Below are 17,346 nucleotides of genomic sequence, written 5' to 3'. Positions count from 1 at the left end.
TAAGTTTGCATAATCTCATTTTTCCAGTCTTACACATTAGTGGAACAGATATCTGCTTCTTCCAAGCAATGATAGGATTTTTGAGACTGCAAGTCACTGTTTTTTCTGCATTTACTCCACTTTTGGGTTTGAGCATCTTCAAAACAATTCATACTTCATTTGTTAGTTTGTTAATTGCAAGTAGTTATTGATTATTATTAAAAGTCTATTAATTTTGGATGAAATAAGCAATAGGTTTGTGTTTCTGTGAACCTGAAAGGTAATATTTGGTCTAATGTTAAGGATTTGGGTGTTGAGTTTGCAGACCCAACCTGAAAGCTCAGGACCTAATCCTTTTCCTGTATACCACTGTTGAAATTCCCGTAGATAAAAGAATGGAATTCAAACCAGCGACAGGCCTTGTAGACGGGGTTTATGTTCAGCCCTTTGGTTAGAGAGATCAAGTACTGTGCCAGTGTGGTGGGCATCGTAACAGAGAGTAGTCAGGTAAGAACAACAGGCGGAAAGACTTGGGGTGGAGAAACATGGGGAAAGGTCATACGGTCTAATTCCAATGTCATAATGGAAAATACAGACCAAATTCATACTAAACTGAGAAATTTGGGGTTGCCATCATCCTGCTGTTAGGCTAGAATTTCTTTTTCAGTCAGATTTGGAACATATTCCTGGTTGCAATAGCAGGGTCATTTTGGTCTCATCATATTTCCAAAACAGCATTGGAGAATTTTCTGCTGTTGGTTTTTAGCAACTGGCAAAGTTAGACTCCTTTGATACTCAAAGCTTGTTAAGCCTCTTGATCTTGTTTTAACTGACTGTAATGACAAGGCAGATGAAGCCTAGTGAAAAGAAACATTTAAAGGTAAGCATTAAGGATAACAGAGCTATTGCTGCAGCTAAAAGAGAACATTTTGGCGTGTCAAAGCGGATGTTGGTGCACAGAATAGTCCAAAAACTGTAATTCCTATAAGTTTTTTGTTTCTTCAAGTTTCAAGCACTTGGGTTGCTGGGCAAGTCTGCTGCCAGGAGGCACCTGGGCAGCTATTTCCAAACTAACCTTGAATCCAAAGCACCAAGAAGAAGGCAGGAGCACCTGAGCTGCCAAAGTCAGCTCCAGTTTTGGGGCATGTTGCTGCTCTCCTGCTTGTGGATTTGGGATTAGGGAGCCATGTGCTGCTGAGCAGGTCAGGGTAGGCTTGCCTGGACTGTTGTGTGCTGCTGACTGACCTGCTGCTCCTTCTGTTTCTAATACTTAAGTAAAGAATGCCTGTCTCTCGGCTATCTATTTTCAAAATTGGAAAATTCATATTCATACATTAAGGAGTGAAATGAATATATATGAAGTGGTAGAGTTGTCAGACCATAAAAGTAGGTGTGCTGTTGGCTGGCTGGATAAGTGGGTAAGTAGGGAGTGCGGACAGAAGACAAGTGACTCAGACCGCTGGGTTTTACAGATCCCTGACATAACCCGTTCCTGTTTCCTCAGCGTGCCTTTCAGGAAAGGGAAATAAATCACTTCAGCATCAAAAATACCCTAAAAATATTGCACTTGGAAGGACTTATTACAGCATTCAGAATTTCAGAGGCACAGAAAAGGCGTATCTGGATAAAGAAAAGAGAAGTTCAAAGGTCCACATTGTCCAGGGAACTCCAAAACAAATTACTTTATGCCTGTAAAACAGGGCAGGGAGCCACTTTCTTATAGAAAAAAGTGTCACCTAGAAAGCGGGCTCTAAGTTCCAGTTCTGTGTTAGAAGTGCATAATACTGCTCTTGTTCAACCTGAGTCTTTTCATATTCAGAGAAATTTGGTTAATTTTGTTTCTTTTCTGATGAAGAGTGAAACTATTGAGATGAGTATTAAGCATTTTTTCCTGAAAAGATCAGAAACTACTTTTAACCATCCTCACTGTCCATTCATTAAGCGTTATTATATTCGACTTCATTAAAGGCAGTCATTCCCCATTGGCTGTTGGTACCATTCCTAAAGCTATTAAATTTTTCAAACGTGTGGAATTTACTCATCTGTATAAAAGTCACAGAGTCTGGACACTGTGCTTTTTTCCTGATCATACTTTGAAGTGCTTGTTTTTGCACTGAATGTGCTTGTAGAGTTCTTAACGATTCATGAATCTGGCAAGGCATCTAGTACAAATTTGTCATGTTTTTTAATAAGAAAAGTTACACCTAATCAATAACTGGCCTAATACAATTGTTTGAAGTGGAGTGGGTCATTGTAGAGCAGAGGCTAGCATACCGGCATTCCGTATTGTGTAGGTGTATGATAGGGTAATAAATTCAGTTAGTGTTGAATACTGTTAGAATTATACACAGGCAGGATAGTATTTCCTGGTTTTATTCCTCCCTGAGTAAAACCTTATAGGATTGTCTTTAGAAAAATATACCTTCATTATATTCTCCTTTCTCATAAAGCAAAAATCTGCAGCAATAGTGACGTTGTATTCATAAAGGCAAGATGGTTTCTGAGAGCCGAAACGATGTTAAGTGTGAAGGGATGAAGAGGAAGAAGGAAAAGAAAGCAATGGCTGGAAGTTTGTGGCAGCAGTAACTTTTAATCTCCTTTGTAATAACCAATGGATAGAAGAGAATTTACTTTTTATTTATTTTCAAGTGTATTTATTGGAAATGTATTTTTCTCCACAGAATGTATAAACTAGTACCTTTCCTCCTTCTTTCACCTCACTGTTGCATGCAGGACTTGAGGCATCGTTGGTTTTGGCATCTTTTTGGAATTAAACATTCCTGGGTAGAGGACATTGCGTGTAATTAAAAAAAAAAAAAAAAAAAGATATAAAACTTTCAATCTGTGATTACACAAACCTGTTTCAAAATACAAAAATCTATCTTGTGTTGTTCTGGCATGTAAGAAACTTGTCCTGTTGGTATAGCAGGTAAAAGTCGTCATCTATGTACATTTTTACAGGGTCTTGGTTAGAAAAACTCACAATCTAGTTGTCAAAGATGCCAAATGCATCCAGGTTCCATTGACTTCTGTAAGATTTATGAGTGCTTAAAACCAATGAAAACTGCCTGTTTTCAGTTTGATGCAACTGCCGAATTATTCCAATCTAACATCTTGCTGAGCTGCTACACAGGGGATGAAATCTGTTGATGCTAGTGAAGAGGTTTTCCATTGATTTCAGCATGGCTAACTCTTAAAGAGTAATATATTTCATTTCACATATTCGGTGAGTGTTAGAATTCTGAGTAATAAGTACAGAGAACAAACCATCTCAGGTGTAGTTGTTCTTTTTTATCAAAGAACTAGACATATGCCAGAAATCTGACAGCAAAGCCGAAAGCTGCGTTTTCCAGTGCATGTACAACGGGTATTCATACAAAAACGTGTTTCGTGTGCAGACAAGTATGTGCAGTAAACCAATTAGTGTATGTACATTAGACGTTTCTGCAAAATGCTGCTTGCCTCTTTGTATAACGATACGGTCTCAAGCTCCACTTTTTTCCCCCCCTTTCTTTTATTTTAGTAGCTTAGGGAAAAAATACTCTTCCACAATAAAATATTTATACTGTGTCAAACAAAAGTTAAAATGCTAGACCTAAGGCAAATTCCACATGAGTTGCAGTGTAACTGCCCCTTGTGTTTTGTAGTCTTTGTTTATGAGTTTGGAGAATCATGTCCCCACAGATTTGCTGAACAGAGAATACTCTTGTGTCTGACTTTCTGAGCTTAGCAACCTCTTTGTTAGACTCCCCAGAGAGACTCCGGGTTTTTCCTGGGAAGGCCCTGCGCAGATTTATACATCTGACTGAAATGCTAACCAGCAGATTGTGCAAGGCTTCTTGACTCTCTGCCATCCTGTTTTTATAAATGTAGTAATCGAATTTGACTCGAGTGAAGTACATCTGTTGCAGTAAGGTCTTGCTGGCAGAGGCATTGGTGGCTGCAGCTAGGAGCATCTGTCCGTTCTTGCTGCGGATGAGGGTGTCTTGCTGTTAGGGAAAAACCTCTGTGCCTTGTTAAGCAAGAGGAGGGTGTGCTGTGTGTCTGGATATTCTGTGGGCTGCTGTCGATTTGCTAAGAGTGGCTAAAGGATTAAGAGGATACAATCCCATAAACTCCAAACTCAGTGAGGTATGTTACATGTCCAACAGTTTGCCAGAGAAAGCAGGCGTATTGCTAGAGTTGTTAGAGTCATTTCAGTCTCAGGTGCATGAAAATCTTTACAGTGTGTTTACACAACTGTCAGTGCTGCTCACGTAGATGTACCTGGGCTGATGGACCAGTGGTGGTAGCACAGGGCTCGCTCGTCTTGAGAGGTGAATGCGACTTGCCTTTCTAGTTTAAAGCTAGCTCACATATATCTGTAGTCTGAAGTATTTAAAGAAATTAAGCTAAACCAAGAGATAAATTCTCCTCTTTTATTTTGACAGTTGAAACTCATTTACATACTACTGTTGTGAAACAAAATATTTTAAACATTATTGAGATAGTGATGTAGGGCAGCTCGTTGAGAAAACTATTCGAGAAGGGAAGATTGGAGTAACTTCTTAATTTCAGTTTTAGTATATTAAAATATTAATAAACTGAAGCAAAGTGCTGGGTAGTTGGACAGTTTTTAAAACTTCCCTTTCTTGGTTACCACCACATCCTGAAGTGACACTGCATAATGGCTATTGCTGTCTGCATTGATACAGGCTTCACCAAAAATGCTGGATGACACAATCTGCATGTTGTGAGGAGCTCCTGATGATCAGTTCTTGTCCACCATGTGTCTTTGCTGCTCAATTTAAGTTTCAATTTTCATTTGTCTAAACTAGAAAGTAAGAAATGTGCTATCTTAGCAATTTGTGAAGTGTCATGCATACACCTGGCACGTCTTAATATCTGAGAATAGTAACACTTTTTAAATGCAGATGTCTCTAGGTCACAGTTACAGACAGAGTACAATGTAGGAGCCAAAACAAGGTCAGAAAAAACTTTTCATTCATGCTGCAACTTTGATTTTTCACAATAAATCTTGGGCTACTCTTCGGCTACTACTGTTCATGGATCACTGACAAAATCTAGGATGAATTCGATTTTTGCAGTTAACTTGTAAAAGGGTTGAGATTTCCATCATGTTGTTTTAGCCCACGCAAAACAGTTCAGGATGGTATAAACCATGCATTTTTTTGATGGGAAGGGATCATTAATGACAGCATGCACAAATATTAAATTACTTCCATCTAGGCATCCTTAGTGAAAGTTAAGAATTTTTCCTTTGTCACTGTTAAACTGAAATTCAATTCTTATGGATGAGAGGGAGTTTAGGATGCAATGGAGAACAATGAGAAACACAAAATATCTCTGATCTAATGAAGAATAAAGTTTTCCTTGCTTCATATTCCAAGTAGTATTCTTAATTTAAAAGTGGGGAAATTACAATATACAGTGTTAAAAACATGCAGAAGATAGGAGCTACAATAATATCTGAATGTTTTGTTGTTTTACTAAACATGACGTTTTGTTTTGCTCTTTTAAAGATACATGACTGATGGGGGTCTGGGCCTCTATACTCGAAGGCTAAACCGTCTGCCTGATGGCATGGCTGCGGTGCGGGAGACCATGCAGCGTAACACTTCACTGGGACTCGGAGATGCTGACAGGTAAGTCTCATCCAGCAAATACTTGTATATAATGGATTATTTGTTTCATGCTGTATTTAATGCTTATGGAATCTATGAGATTAAATAGCTTTGGAAATTCAGATACTGAATAAGTCTACATAAGCTTCTCCCAGAGTATTTTAGGCTGACAGAGGTGTCAGGATAAATGCTGGCTTTCTGTCTTCTGATTGCTCTGCTGAAATCTTATCTGGGTTTTTGTGGGCAGAACACAACATAAGAAAACTTAAAACTTCTATTTTAATAGTGTTTGAAATAAAAAAGACCTAATTGGCTTCTCATTTCCACTGATTCTTCCAAATCCAGTGATTCAGTGTGAATGGTCAAGGCCAAAGATCAAGAATTAGGTGACTAAAAATCCATAATTTATGGGAGTGCAATCATAAAGGAAGCTGGGGAAATGGACAGTAATGAGACGTGTTTTCTGTTAGAGCTGAGATACTTTTGCTTTTAATGGCGTGAGCCTATTGCTGCTTCTTTCCTTTCCAAACCCAAAGCCTGATGAGCATTACTGTTGATGTAGTAAGTGAACTTGTATCCTTTTTCTTTCGTGAGGGGCCCCTAAGTATAAAACATGGATTTTGAGTTACAGGTTTGAAGCTGTTTCTGAACTAAAAGTTTTTTCTCCTTTTGTTTTATCAATAAATAAGTCTTTCCTGGGACATAATGCAGTTGACTGCATTTGGTATGACTGATACTTTCTTGGTAGTGATGCACAGATTACTAAGGAAATAGAAGTGATGGAGAATGTAGCCTTGTGTTCAAAGAAAACCATACTAAATTTGCTTAGGTGTCCTCTTGATATTAGTAAAGAGCAGGATGGTAAATCAAAACAAAAGAGCTAAAACCTTTCAGAGAACCTCAGCTCAGTTTCAATTACCGAGTCAACATATGCTTGCCAGTTGCAAAATATGCCTGGATTTTTCAAGAGCTCATATCTCTCTCTCTCTCTGAAATTTGTGACTTGAAACCCGTACTCAGCCAACAGCACTCGCTCCTGGTTGACGGTGGGTGAAGGCATTGCTGCCTGGTGATGTAACTGAAGGCTAATCAGGTATCATCCTCATCTGTTGCTGTGGCTTCTGAACATTGCCACATTAACAGAAACTATCTGTTTACAATACAGAATTGGTCTAATATGAATTGTATTATTGTTTAAGTAACAGTCAGCCTTCTGGAGAGCTAGTGATGCATTCCTTGTCACTGATTCCTTCCCCTAGCCAATATTTTCTGTGCTTACAACACTTTCTCTTGGCATGTAAATTATTCTCATACTTTATTTGCTAAGCTCCTTCCCTGAAGCCACCACACATCAGGACCCATTATGTATGTTCAACAAGAAAGACTATTTGTGTGTTTAAATATATCCCCCTTAGAATGGGATTGTGATACACTGAAATGCAATCCCTAATTTATGTCAATTGTTTCAGCTTTGAATATCATTCTCTCAGTTCACATCGAGGGGGTGGACTTTACATACTATAAAGACTTCGTATGGCTCACAATTTGCTGCAACATGAGATCACAGAAAAATTATCCTTGGTCCCAGGGTTGCTGGCATTATTCTCTGTTGTTTTGATTTAGTCTTTTCTTTTTAGAATGTAAGCCTACTCACCTTATGCAGAGTTTTCTGACAATAGGGTAGTGATTTGAAAATAGCTCCTCTTTGGTTGCTGGGTGATCATGACGTGCAGTTTAAACGAAAACTTAATCTTGGTTTGAGCAACAGTTTTCCAGGGTGAAAATTGGCATAAGGAAAAGGATTTGAATAGAATGGTGCAGTAATGAATCGCTTTCTTCTTTCTGTGAATGGAGGCAGCAAGCAGGAGTGCTGAGTTGCTTTATTAGTACACCTAGAAAGCGTATGAAGCTTACATTTAACTTGTTCAAAGCAGATGTTAATTGAATGCATGGGAGAATGAGTGTGACAGGCTATGAACCTTAGAGTATAAGGTTAATCATTAAAAAGTTATCAGAGGCATTTTTTCAGTATGCTTACTTGTTTAGTTTCTTGTGTTACTGTATATAGAAGTTTAGTTGTGAAGCTTTTACTCATTGGCTCTGGTAACATAAAACAGACCTTAGAAGGTACATTTTCCCCTGTAGCAGGGAAATACAAACAAGGCAATTTAATTTAATGCTTGATTGCAAGGTTAATGGAATCATTGCCCAACACAGCTGAGCTTCTTTATTCACTTTGAGGCAATTTGTGTTTGCATAGAACAAAGGCGTTTTTAATGAAAAAAAGGCACTAAAAATGCCTTTTTATTTAGTTTGTGATTTTTTTTTTTTAAAGGTTGAGAATTACGCACCTATGGGTTTGTCATATATATATATGGGCTTGATGTGTACCATCTGATTATTTGTTTTCACCTTGTCAGGTGCAGCTGCTTGATCTGACAGTAAATTCTGCCCTTACTGTCATATATCTAACTTGCATTTATACATATAGATAAGAGGGAGGAAATGTGAAACTTAGATTTGAGTAAATCTGTCTGTAATTGCTTGCTTGTATAACCTATTATTTAGACAATTCAGACCTGTGCTGATTTATCATATCCTTGTGAATAGGACATGATACTATATTAATGAATGTGAGCTTGTCAAGAGTAACTTTAGTGCTGCTATTAGGGAAATGTCTATATGACTTTTTAGAAAATCCTCTGTGATTAAGTGCTTAAATAACTACTTCCAAGCATGATTAACTTGTTTTCCATTTACAGTTTAATTTGAGGTCGCATTCATTACATGTCTTTGCATAAGAGTGTAAGGCATAAAAAGGTCTTCCCAGCTTCTGACTATGAGGACCTGTCTCAGCAGATAGCAGGTTATGTTGTCTTGGTACTTCCAACAGCTACAGCATTGGTGGGCTGTAGGTAAGACACGTCTCAGGTGCTGAGCATGCTCTTCAAGAGTGTTTCTGTATCATGGTTCAGATCTGTGATGACTACAGTGACAGTCTTGTCACACTCTTAGAAACAAGACTGTACTCAGTTTCACTCTTAGGACTTGTGACTCCTGGCTCCTGGCAGCATTTCCTGATTTTGGCAAAATTTTTGGATAATCCCAGAGGAAACCGTGAAACCAGGAGAGGAGATGGCCAGGAAAAAAGAACTGGGAGTAAAGCAGAAACGGAGCAGAAAACCAGAGGACATTCCATGAAGAGCATGGATATATCGCTATTAATAAGAATTTCATTGAATGCAGATTTTTTCAGATGCTATGCTTTATAGTAATTTCTGCAAATGGTAAGAATTACAGCTTTCAGAAATAGCTGAAGAGTAGTATTTTGCTGTTATTTTGCATTTTATAAAAACAGATTAAGGTTATTTATGTGTCTTGGCTCAGGTAGTAGACAGCACTTCACATGCATTCATGGAGTAAAACCCTTTGACTGGAGTATGTTTAAATTCACTAACTGCAATTTAATTTCTTGAATATTGTTACAGAGATGAGATTACTGAAAGTATGGGTTAGTGTTCAGGGCTGGAGGGAGATTGTTGGACTGCCTTCATAACCATGAGAACTTCGATCAGGCTTCAGAAGAGCTGAAAAGCAAGTTGAAGCAGGCTATCAAGTTGGGGGCAATACTGGCCTGTTCTGAAAAGTGGGGAGGGAAGGAGGTGTCATTGCTTTTGGAAGGATGCAAATTCCACTGAAAGCAGGATTACAGACACAGTGTTGATGGGTATCACATAAGAAGCTGTATCAAAATTTCTTTTTTTTAGGTGCTACTTTATTATAGACCATGGAAAAGTGTTATAATATCCTTTATTGTAGACCATGGTAAAAATAAAATTTTGTTAAGGTATCCTTTATGCAGTTTTATAGTAGGATAAGACAGTTCTAAATCCTGAGCATGTATTTTCAGTTTTTCTTCTTAACCGAGACAATGCAGCTAAAATTAAATGAAGGTGTCTGCATTTCCTGCCTTTACAAATGAGTTCAGTCCTTTATTCACAGAGAATATCTGTTAGCAATACTACCCCATTACTGCCCATCTCAACATTACTGTGGTTTTGCTACTCTAGCAGTGGTAACATGATGCATATAAGAAAAGGTGAAAAACAGAGAAAATTTGTCTGGAATAGAAACATATAGGCACATAGGCTGGATAGTCTTTGTCTTAAAATGTTAAAACATGATTGAGTTCTATCTTAAACATCAGATGGACCCAACTGTTTTAAAAATACATAGAAATAGATACGGCGGTGGAATTCCCATCATCTCCTTTCTGCACAGCATCTCCTGCTCCTGCAGTGTTCCCTCAGGAGTGTTGACATAAGTGTTTGTGGAGTTTCACAGTAAATGAACTTGCAGGGAGATTTGTCTGGTATTTCATGTGAATGGGTTTGTGGAGGGAGGATGTCCCTTCTCTCAGGAGGAGGAGTAACCCATATTCATTGAAATCATCTGCAGACCTCAGGAGATCTCAGCTAAGAAAGTTGCTGCCAAGCTGTTACTACTCTTACCAGGAAGATTTCATGCCATCAGTTGACTTTTCCTTCACTTCCAGAAAGCCCTGGCAATTGTACTTGCATTCAGTTGTTATGACTAAAATAATTTATAAATTCTACTTTTCCCTTCAGGTTTTTTTTGTTGGTGGTGGTGGTGGTTTGGGGTTTTTTGCTAGGACAGTGGAACACTCATATATAAGGATCCTATGTACTAATTAAATATCGTTTTCTAGAAAATAATTTTAAAGTCTCTAAATTGTTTTAAGATAATATAGATCAGAAAGTAAGTGCCAACACCTGAGCATTCATTGCTCACTGTATCTGTCCTGTGAATCACTGCAATTTGTAAATATGTGCCCACATATAGTTGCTTAACAGCAGAGTCACAGGACTGGTGAAATTACTCATGCCTAACAGATCTTCTACTCTGCTGGACCATCTGTTTGGATTTTATCACTTAGAAAAAATACTACTACTTCTGAAATGCAAGCTGTACCTTGGTACCTATAGATACCTATCTCTCTGTCTTTGAAAGATCCCACATTTATCTTGAAAACCGACTCTCAAAAACAGGGAAATTCACATTGCAAAGATTCTTTGAAGTTTATGGCCTTGGGATCTGCTGATTAGAATCACAATACCATATACTTTTATTTTCCAAGGAATTTTTTTACAAGCTGCAGTCCAAAGTGAGTTTAGGTTGCATAAAGTAATTGCAAAGTTAAGCAACAAATAGTAGTTGAAAGCAAAGGTATAGTAGCTATACCCGAGGGCTGAAGTTATCAGTACCAAAAGGAAAAAAATATTTTCCACTTTCAAACAAGGCGAGGTTAGTCAAGGGAAGCAACATCTTTTGTCAGATCCATTTCAGTGGGCTAAAGATGACAAACTTCTGGGCACACAAGATTTTCTTCAGGTCTGAAACAGAAGCAGAAATTTTCATTACTAAATACAAGTTGAAGAACAGTTGCTCTAAATTTACCAGGCTGTGTTAATAGTTTAGACTAACTCTTAAATCAGATAATACCTGAAAATCCGAGGAAAATTTAGGAAGGAAAGGCATGGTGTGATGTTTGTGCGCTGTAGAAGAGAGAGATCGATGATTTATCACCTGTGTAACATGGAGGGGTTAAGTGGAGAGAAGGATCAAATTATTACAGGCTGTAAAGGCTGTCTCTTTATTAAATCTATGGTTTTTAATATCCACCAGAGTTATTATTTTAATACTCTGGTTTATTCTTTGAAGATGCTTTATAGAACTCCTTGAAGATGAGAAGGAAAAGGTCAGAGATTAAGTGGTTTTGTGAGAATTTCCCCCCTTGGGTAACCAGGTTCTTCTCAGCTTTGTGGTTTGCATGTGAGTTCACTCAGTGGGCACAGTAATACTTTTTTTTTTTTTTTTTTCTTTTTTCCATGCACATACTTTTGGGGTTATGTATAGTACACTGGATGAAGTATACTGTATTCTGGGAAGTACTTATGTAGGATTTGACGATAGTGTCAGTTCTCTTTAGAGAGGCATGATGGAACAGAGATATGTTGGACACACTTGTTTGTTTCTCAGGCTTGGTCTAATTTTACTCGTGGCGTGATGATCAGCAGAGTTTGTTTCCAACAATCAACGTAGTGAGGTTGGGAGCTCTTTGATGGCTAGAAAATGTTTTGAGGACAATTTATGGAAGTAGATAATTTTTCAGCAGAAATTGTATTTTGTTTAAAAATTTCTATCCAGGTTCTAGATTATCGTGTCATGTAGCAATAGCAGATGTATGGCTGATGTGAAGGGGGTTTGGTACTTGAAGCAGTTTATTGCTTATTAGTTAACTGACTTTTTTTAAAATGCAATTTGTTTTCCTATGGGAGAGTGATTTTTCCATGTATCCACGACCACAAAGAAAAGCAGATTTTGCAGCAGGTAGGACCTGTGTGTGTACAAGTCAAGAATGATCCTGTTCTTCTCTTCTTTTAGTAGCTCCACAGGCACAAGGCAGTTGAGAGCAGTCCCTTGCCTCTCTCAAGAACTTTATTCCAATTAGGAGGTACAGTTCTACCACTCAACACTAAAAACCAACCGGCCAAACAAAACACCCCGCAATTTCAAGCTGTTCTCTCCAAAATTAGTAGATTAGGCAATCTTGACATGCCTGGCTGTCACTACAGTTTTAAACCCCTTCTTCAGAACTGCTTTTTTGCTTAGATGTAAACACTGAAGAGAGAGGCTGGGTCTAGGCTTTAGAAACTTCCTTTCTTGGTGAAACCTTTTTCCTCATGTCATGCCCGTTGCTGTGATTCTGATTCTGCATTCCTTTATATTTTAGGGGGTATTTTCACCTCTCCTCTAGCATCTAGTTAAAATGCTTACGCCAGGAGCTGAAGTTCACTACAAAGGTAATGAAAGGGAGCAGGTGCCTCAAGGGAGCAACTTGTTATAGCTAAGTTAGGACTTTGGTTTTGCCCATATATTCTACTATGAACAGTTTGTCTCTTCCCCTAGAAGGTTGCACTGTGGCATGTGTACAAGTGAAGGGACCTTACACGTCTTCTAGAATTGTGAATACTGATTCTGTGTAGATAGGAGAAGCTGCCTGATTGAAGGAGCTGAATAATTTGCGTCTAGGGATGGCAAAAATCATGATCCTACACCACTGGAACTAGATTTTCCTGAAGTGACATTTCCTTTCATACACACCCACTTTATGTGTAGAAGTATAAAGTTGATCTAACTGCTGATTTGGAGTCTCTTCTGAAACCCTCAATATTTCTGGTTCCATTGCCAGAGATTAGCACTGTCTTTTCTGTTGTATGAAGTGGCTTTTAAAACACTTTAGGCATGTGGGAAATTAAGCTTGTATTCCAAGGGTAAACAAGATTGTAGATACAAAGACCATTTTGAACTGTATCAGGGTCTTTGTGCTTTGCATGACAAACCGAAGAATGTGAAATGCTTGCTGACATAGTGCAGACTTTGTTATTTGGTTTTCCATGTCGAATGGCAAGAGAGTCAACATAGTCTCACAACTGACCTACACCAGTAACCTCTGAGTTTGGGATTTGGAGATTGAATAGATAAAACTAATAGCAGACAGCTGTCAGACTCCAAAAGAAAAATCTCACTTCGGGGCTCTTTGACGAGCATGGAAGCTCACTGTGGTGCTAAAGCAAATTTCAAGACAGATGATTTTTTTTCAAATATTGTGCATATTACTAAATGTCTCATTACCAGAAAAACTAAGATTCTCCCTTTGGTCTTTGTTTGCCCTTCTTAGTTTGTTTGAGCTTTGAAGTTGTCTGTAATTGTATGGAAAAACTTCATTAGAATTTTTCATTAGGTTTTTTTGCTTCTGTTCTACAGCTATGTATGCTCTTGTGATTATAATAATACTCTGTTAGTAGTGACTTACATGTTAATAGGAATATTAATGTTAATAGCCTGACTTTAAGCTTTCTGTTTAGTGGCTGAATGTTTCCTGTAATTGTATTTGGAAAATGATATCAAAATTCTGAGTCCAAATACAGGATGCCCATGTCTTTGTGCATGCTCTTATGAGCTTTGCTGGAGTTTTTAGTTTGGCTTGGGTTTTTTTGTTTGGGTTTTTTTTTTACTCTATTGATTATGTTTATCGAATATTCAGTCATTTATTCCCAGTCTTGTCCCATCCAGTGAAGAGCTTTCACACATGGCACTGCAGATGTGGTGAGGGGACACCCTCTGTATCATCAGTGAGAAGCCTCCAAGGAATTCAGGATATCCAGATGCTTTGATCCATTGCCTGTACAAGGACATGAGACTACTAACTCACACAGCTAACTAAAATGTTTCAAATTGGATGGTACTAATAGCCCTGTATATCCAATACACATCCACATCTGCAGCACAGCAGGAGAAGCTTAAGGGATTACAACTTTGAGCTCATATTGAAAATGCGATGTATTTCATAAGCAGTCATCTCAGACTTCACCTGTCCTGAATGGCAACTCCTGTGTTAAGAAGGTAATAAAGTAAGGGAGATACTTCTGGGATGACTGATGTGAAAAGAAACCAAAGTGTCCCTGACCTAGCACTCATCGAGGCAGAAGATATTATCAGATAAAATGAAGGTGCACTCCCTGTTTCCCTGGCTCACAGAGGTGCACTGCTTTCCCTCCTCTCACAGACCTTACCTACCAACTGTAACTGAGTTTTCTTAGAGAAGGGAAGGTCTCATTTCCCATGCACATCTACACAGACAGAAGTGCAGAAATCGGGGTATATGGACCATGTGCAATGAACGTCTGTCCCCACTGGAAGGACTTTCCAGCTCTGGAGGGCAGCTGTGCTGCATTTTGCAGAAGGGGTGTTGAGGGAGTGGAGTGGCAGGGACAGAAGTGCATAACTGTATTTTTGCTGCCCCTTGGAGCTACTGCATTTACATCAGGCTGTTCCTTGGTGCCACAATAGCTTCCTTACTGGCCAACAAGCAATTCCATAATTGGGGCTCCATACCCTTCTTATCTGTGAGTCCTGCTCTTCTCCATTCCTCAGCTTCCTCATGGTATAGGGATTTTCCAGCACTATGATAACGTGACTTTGTGACCTTTTTATGACAGCTAATAGGATTCACAGTGAAGTTGAGACTCCACAGAACAAGTAGTCACTTTGCTCCTGATCTATCGGAGTTGAGCACCAACATCCTGAGGCTTAAACAGCCCAGTGTTAATGCAGCTCCATGGGGCTTAAAAATGCTCTGCTATTATATAAACAGGCAGGCTTTCACATGATAGTGTTATATTGCTAAAGTATATACAGTTAAATACACATTTGGCCAGGATAAATAACTGCAGCTCTACAGTGGAAACACTTGGAGCTACATTGTGCTGTTACAGCAGTATTATGAGAACGTGTGTAATATGTTTTTGTTAGTAATAGTTTTTCATATTCTCACTAAAAATAAAGCATCGAATTTTGCATCTTGATTGCTGCAATTTGAGACTAATTAATTGGACATAAGTGATATTGGAACAGTGTGAAACCTGTGTGCAGAGTTAGCAGGGGGAGCCCAAGTAACTACCACATAGCTAGAGGCTAGGTTTATGTGTGTCCAGGTATATATGGTCAATAAGTAGCCAGAGGATCCGCGCTAAACACTGGAAGTCTGATTAGTGCCTGAGCAAAGTCCAAGGGCTGAGGTCAGCTCTTTTTAACTATATGGGGTTTTTTGTTGTTGTTTCGTAACTGACAGAGGCTCAGCTCAGCAGCTACTCTGGAGTTACCCATGTGCTCTCATCAGCCCCAAGTAATATTTTTTATCTTTTTAATCTAACTTTAAAGTTTATCTTCTCTGATTATGTTTTTAGCCTAAGTTAATTTTCATATATATCAACTAATTCATTCGTTTTGGTTCAGGGGAAATGAGCAAACCACCTTGAGTGTTCAAAAAGGTTTTATTCCCTCTTTCATGTTCTTTGTCAAGATTGATTTATTCTTGTTATGAAACTTGCAGCTAGAAATACTCTTCGTAACATGACTTAATGCCTTAAACATCTCTTTGAAACTATTGGTGTTATTTGATACTATCTGATATGCACATGCGTACTTTTATGTTTCATTTGCATTTTTATGCAAAGATTTAACTTTTATTTTCAGAGATGTCTGAAACATAATGTTGCATTTGCAAAACTGAACTGTTTTGAATGTAGGAGGGATGAAGGGAATATTATCAGGAAATAGCTAGAGATGTATTTGTAGACAACTGCATATCTCTATGGAGAGAGAGGAGAGGGAAAAGGAGAAGGAAGAATCACCATCATGAGCCTCTGGGAAGGTAATACGAGTGTCCTGTGCCAACTGAAGTTCACAGAGGGTTATGTTCATCCAAGAAAGCCTTATACTGCACTTAATCCATATTTTGGGAGTGTGTGTATTCTCCGTCTGCTCCTAGATAGAGAATTTATCCATCTGTGCTTTGAGAGCATTTTTGAACTAAAGGACTCAGAAGATGGATTGGGTGGTTGCAAGAAATCTGCATTTATACATAAATGTTAAATGTGCATGCAAAAGAAGGACAGAAATTTTCTGAAATCAGAAGACTCTGATTTCAGACTGAAGTCAAGATATGAGTTCTGTGCTCTGATTTCTGTTGAAATTCTTTGTTGTCTCCTAACGATAAGCACCAAGCCATTTTTTGGTTAGTACAGATTCAAAGCAAGTATGCCATATGGCAACATTAAGTTGCTTGACATTCCTTTTGGTCAAAACATGCTGGGTGGTTTGGCCTCCAACACCAACATCCAGAAGGTAGAAGCAGAGGTGTCTTCCATACTGTGGCTTAGAGTTTGGGTCCCTTTCTGCAGTAGCTTCTGACCGTTTCTTGATTTAGTGACATTCTGTTTCTCTCTCTCACCATGTTTTTATGGGCTTGACCTTACATTAGTTGTAACGAGCTAAACATGTGACTGATAAAATAATCATTCTTTCCTGTGAGTCATGCCATATGTTTTCCCTAGTCTCCACCACCACAATTCCAGTCATACTTGACCCAGTTATTTTACCTTTCCTACATCTTCCGCTCTGCTACCAAATTGTTTTCTCTTGCAGCCATTTATCTCGTTCCAGCCAATGCATTTTGCTTTCAGTGGTGGGCTTTCATGTCTACCTTTGTCCTCAATGCATTACTGAAACCCAGCTTCATTCATGAAAAGCGTTTGAATCTTAAAGTTGCTCCCCACTTTGAATACAGTCTCCTCTTATTTAATTACATCAGTCTCTGATTTCACTTCTATATTTTAACACCATTGGAGTGAGGGAGCTTGCAGTACATGGCAATGCGGTTAAGTTTATTATGGCAATGTATATGTTATCAAATCATTTAGGAACAAGGGATTATTTTAGAAAGAAAAAACTGAGAGCCAAAGGTAACTTACAGCTTGGCTAAGTGAGGCTGGGTGAGATCATGGGAGAAAAAAACTTTCTTTGGACATTTTCAGGAATAGTGAATTGTAGCTATAACTTAAGTAGAATGGATTCAAGGGACACAAGGAAAACAAAGTGATTATAAAGAAAACCTTCTGGCACTTACTGACTTGTAACTAGTGTCTAGGAAGTCTGTCCTTTATGTCTTTAAAAATCTTTATGAGCCAAAGCACCATCCCATATTAGAGGGAAAGTGGTTTTCCAGATGAATCGTTATTATTGATACTGAAGGCAAGGACTTTCCTCGTCCTTTCCTAGGTGCACCTGTTAGGATACAAAATAAGAATGCTTGCATTAA

At 38.4% G+C, this 17,346-nt stretch overlaps 1 protein-coding gene across 4 annotated transcripts in view; it reads left to right on the top strand.

Annotated features, from left to right (window-relative positions):
* The window catches only part of NAV2 (neuron navigator 2), a 420,599-nt gene that overhangs the window by 325,527 nt on the left and 77,726 nt on the right, over positions 1-17,346 (top strand). For all 4 annotated transcript variants that reach the window (XM_074918582.1, XM_074918578.1, XM_074918581.1 and 1 more), the window contains one exon: positions 5,502-5,624. In XM_074918582.1, coding sequence (XP_074774683.1) covers positions 5,502-5,624 — 123 coding nt within the window. The remainder of the gene's footprint in view (positions 1-5,501; positions 5,625-17,346) is intronic.

This window comes from Athene noctua, chromosome 14 (genome assembly GCF_965140245.1).
Source record: "Athene noctua chromosome 14, bAthNoc1.hap1.1, whole genome shotgun sequence".
NCBI classification, from domain to species: Eukaryota; Metazoa; Chordata; class Aves; order Strigiformes; family Strigidae; genus Athene; species Athene noctua.
This window is presented reverse-complemented; position numbering and strand designations above follow the sequence as displayed.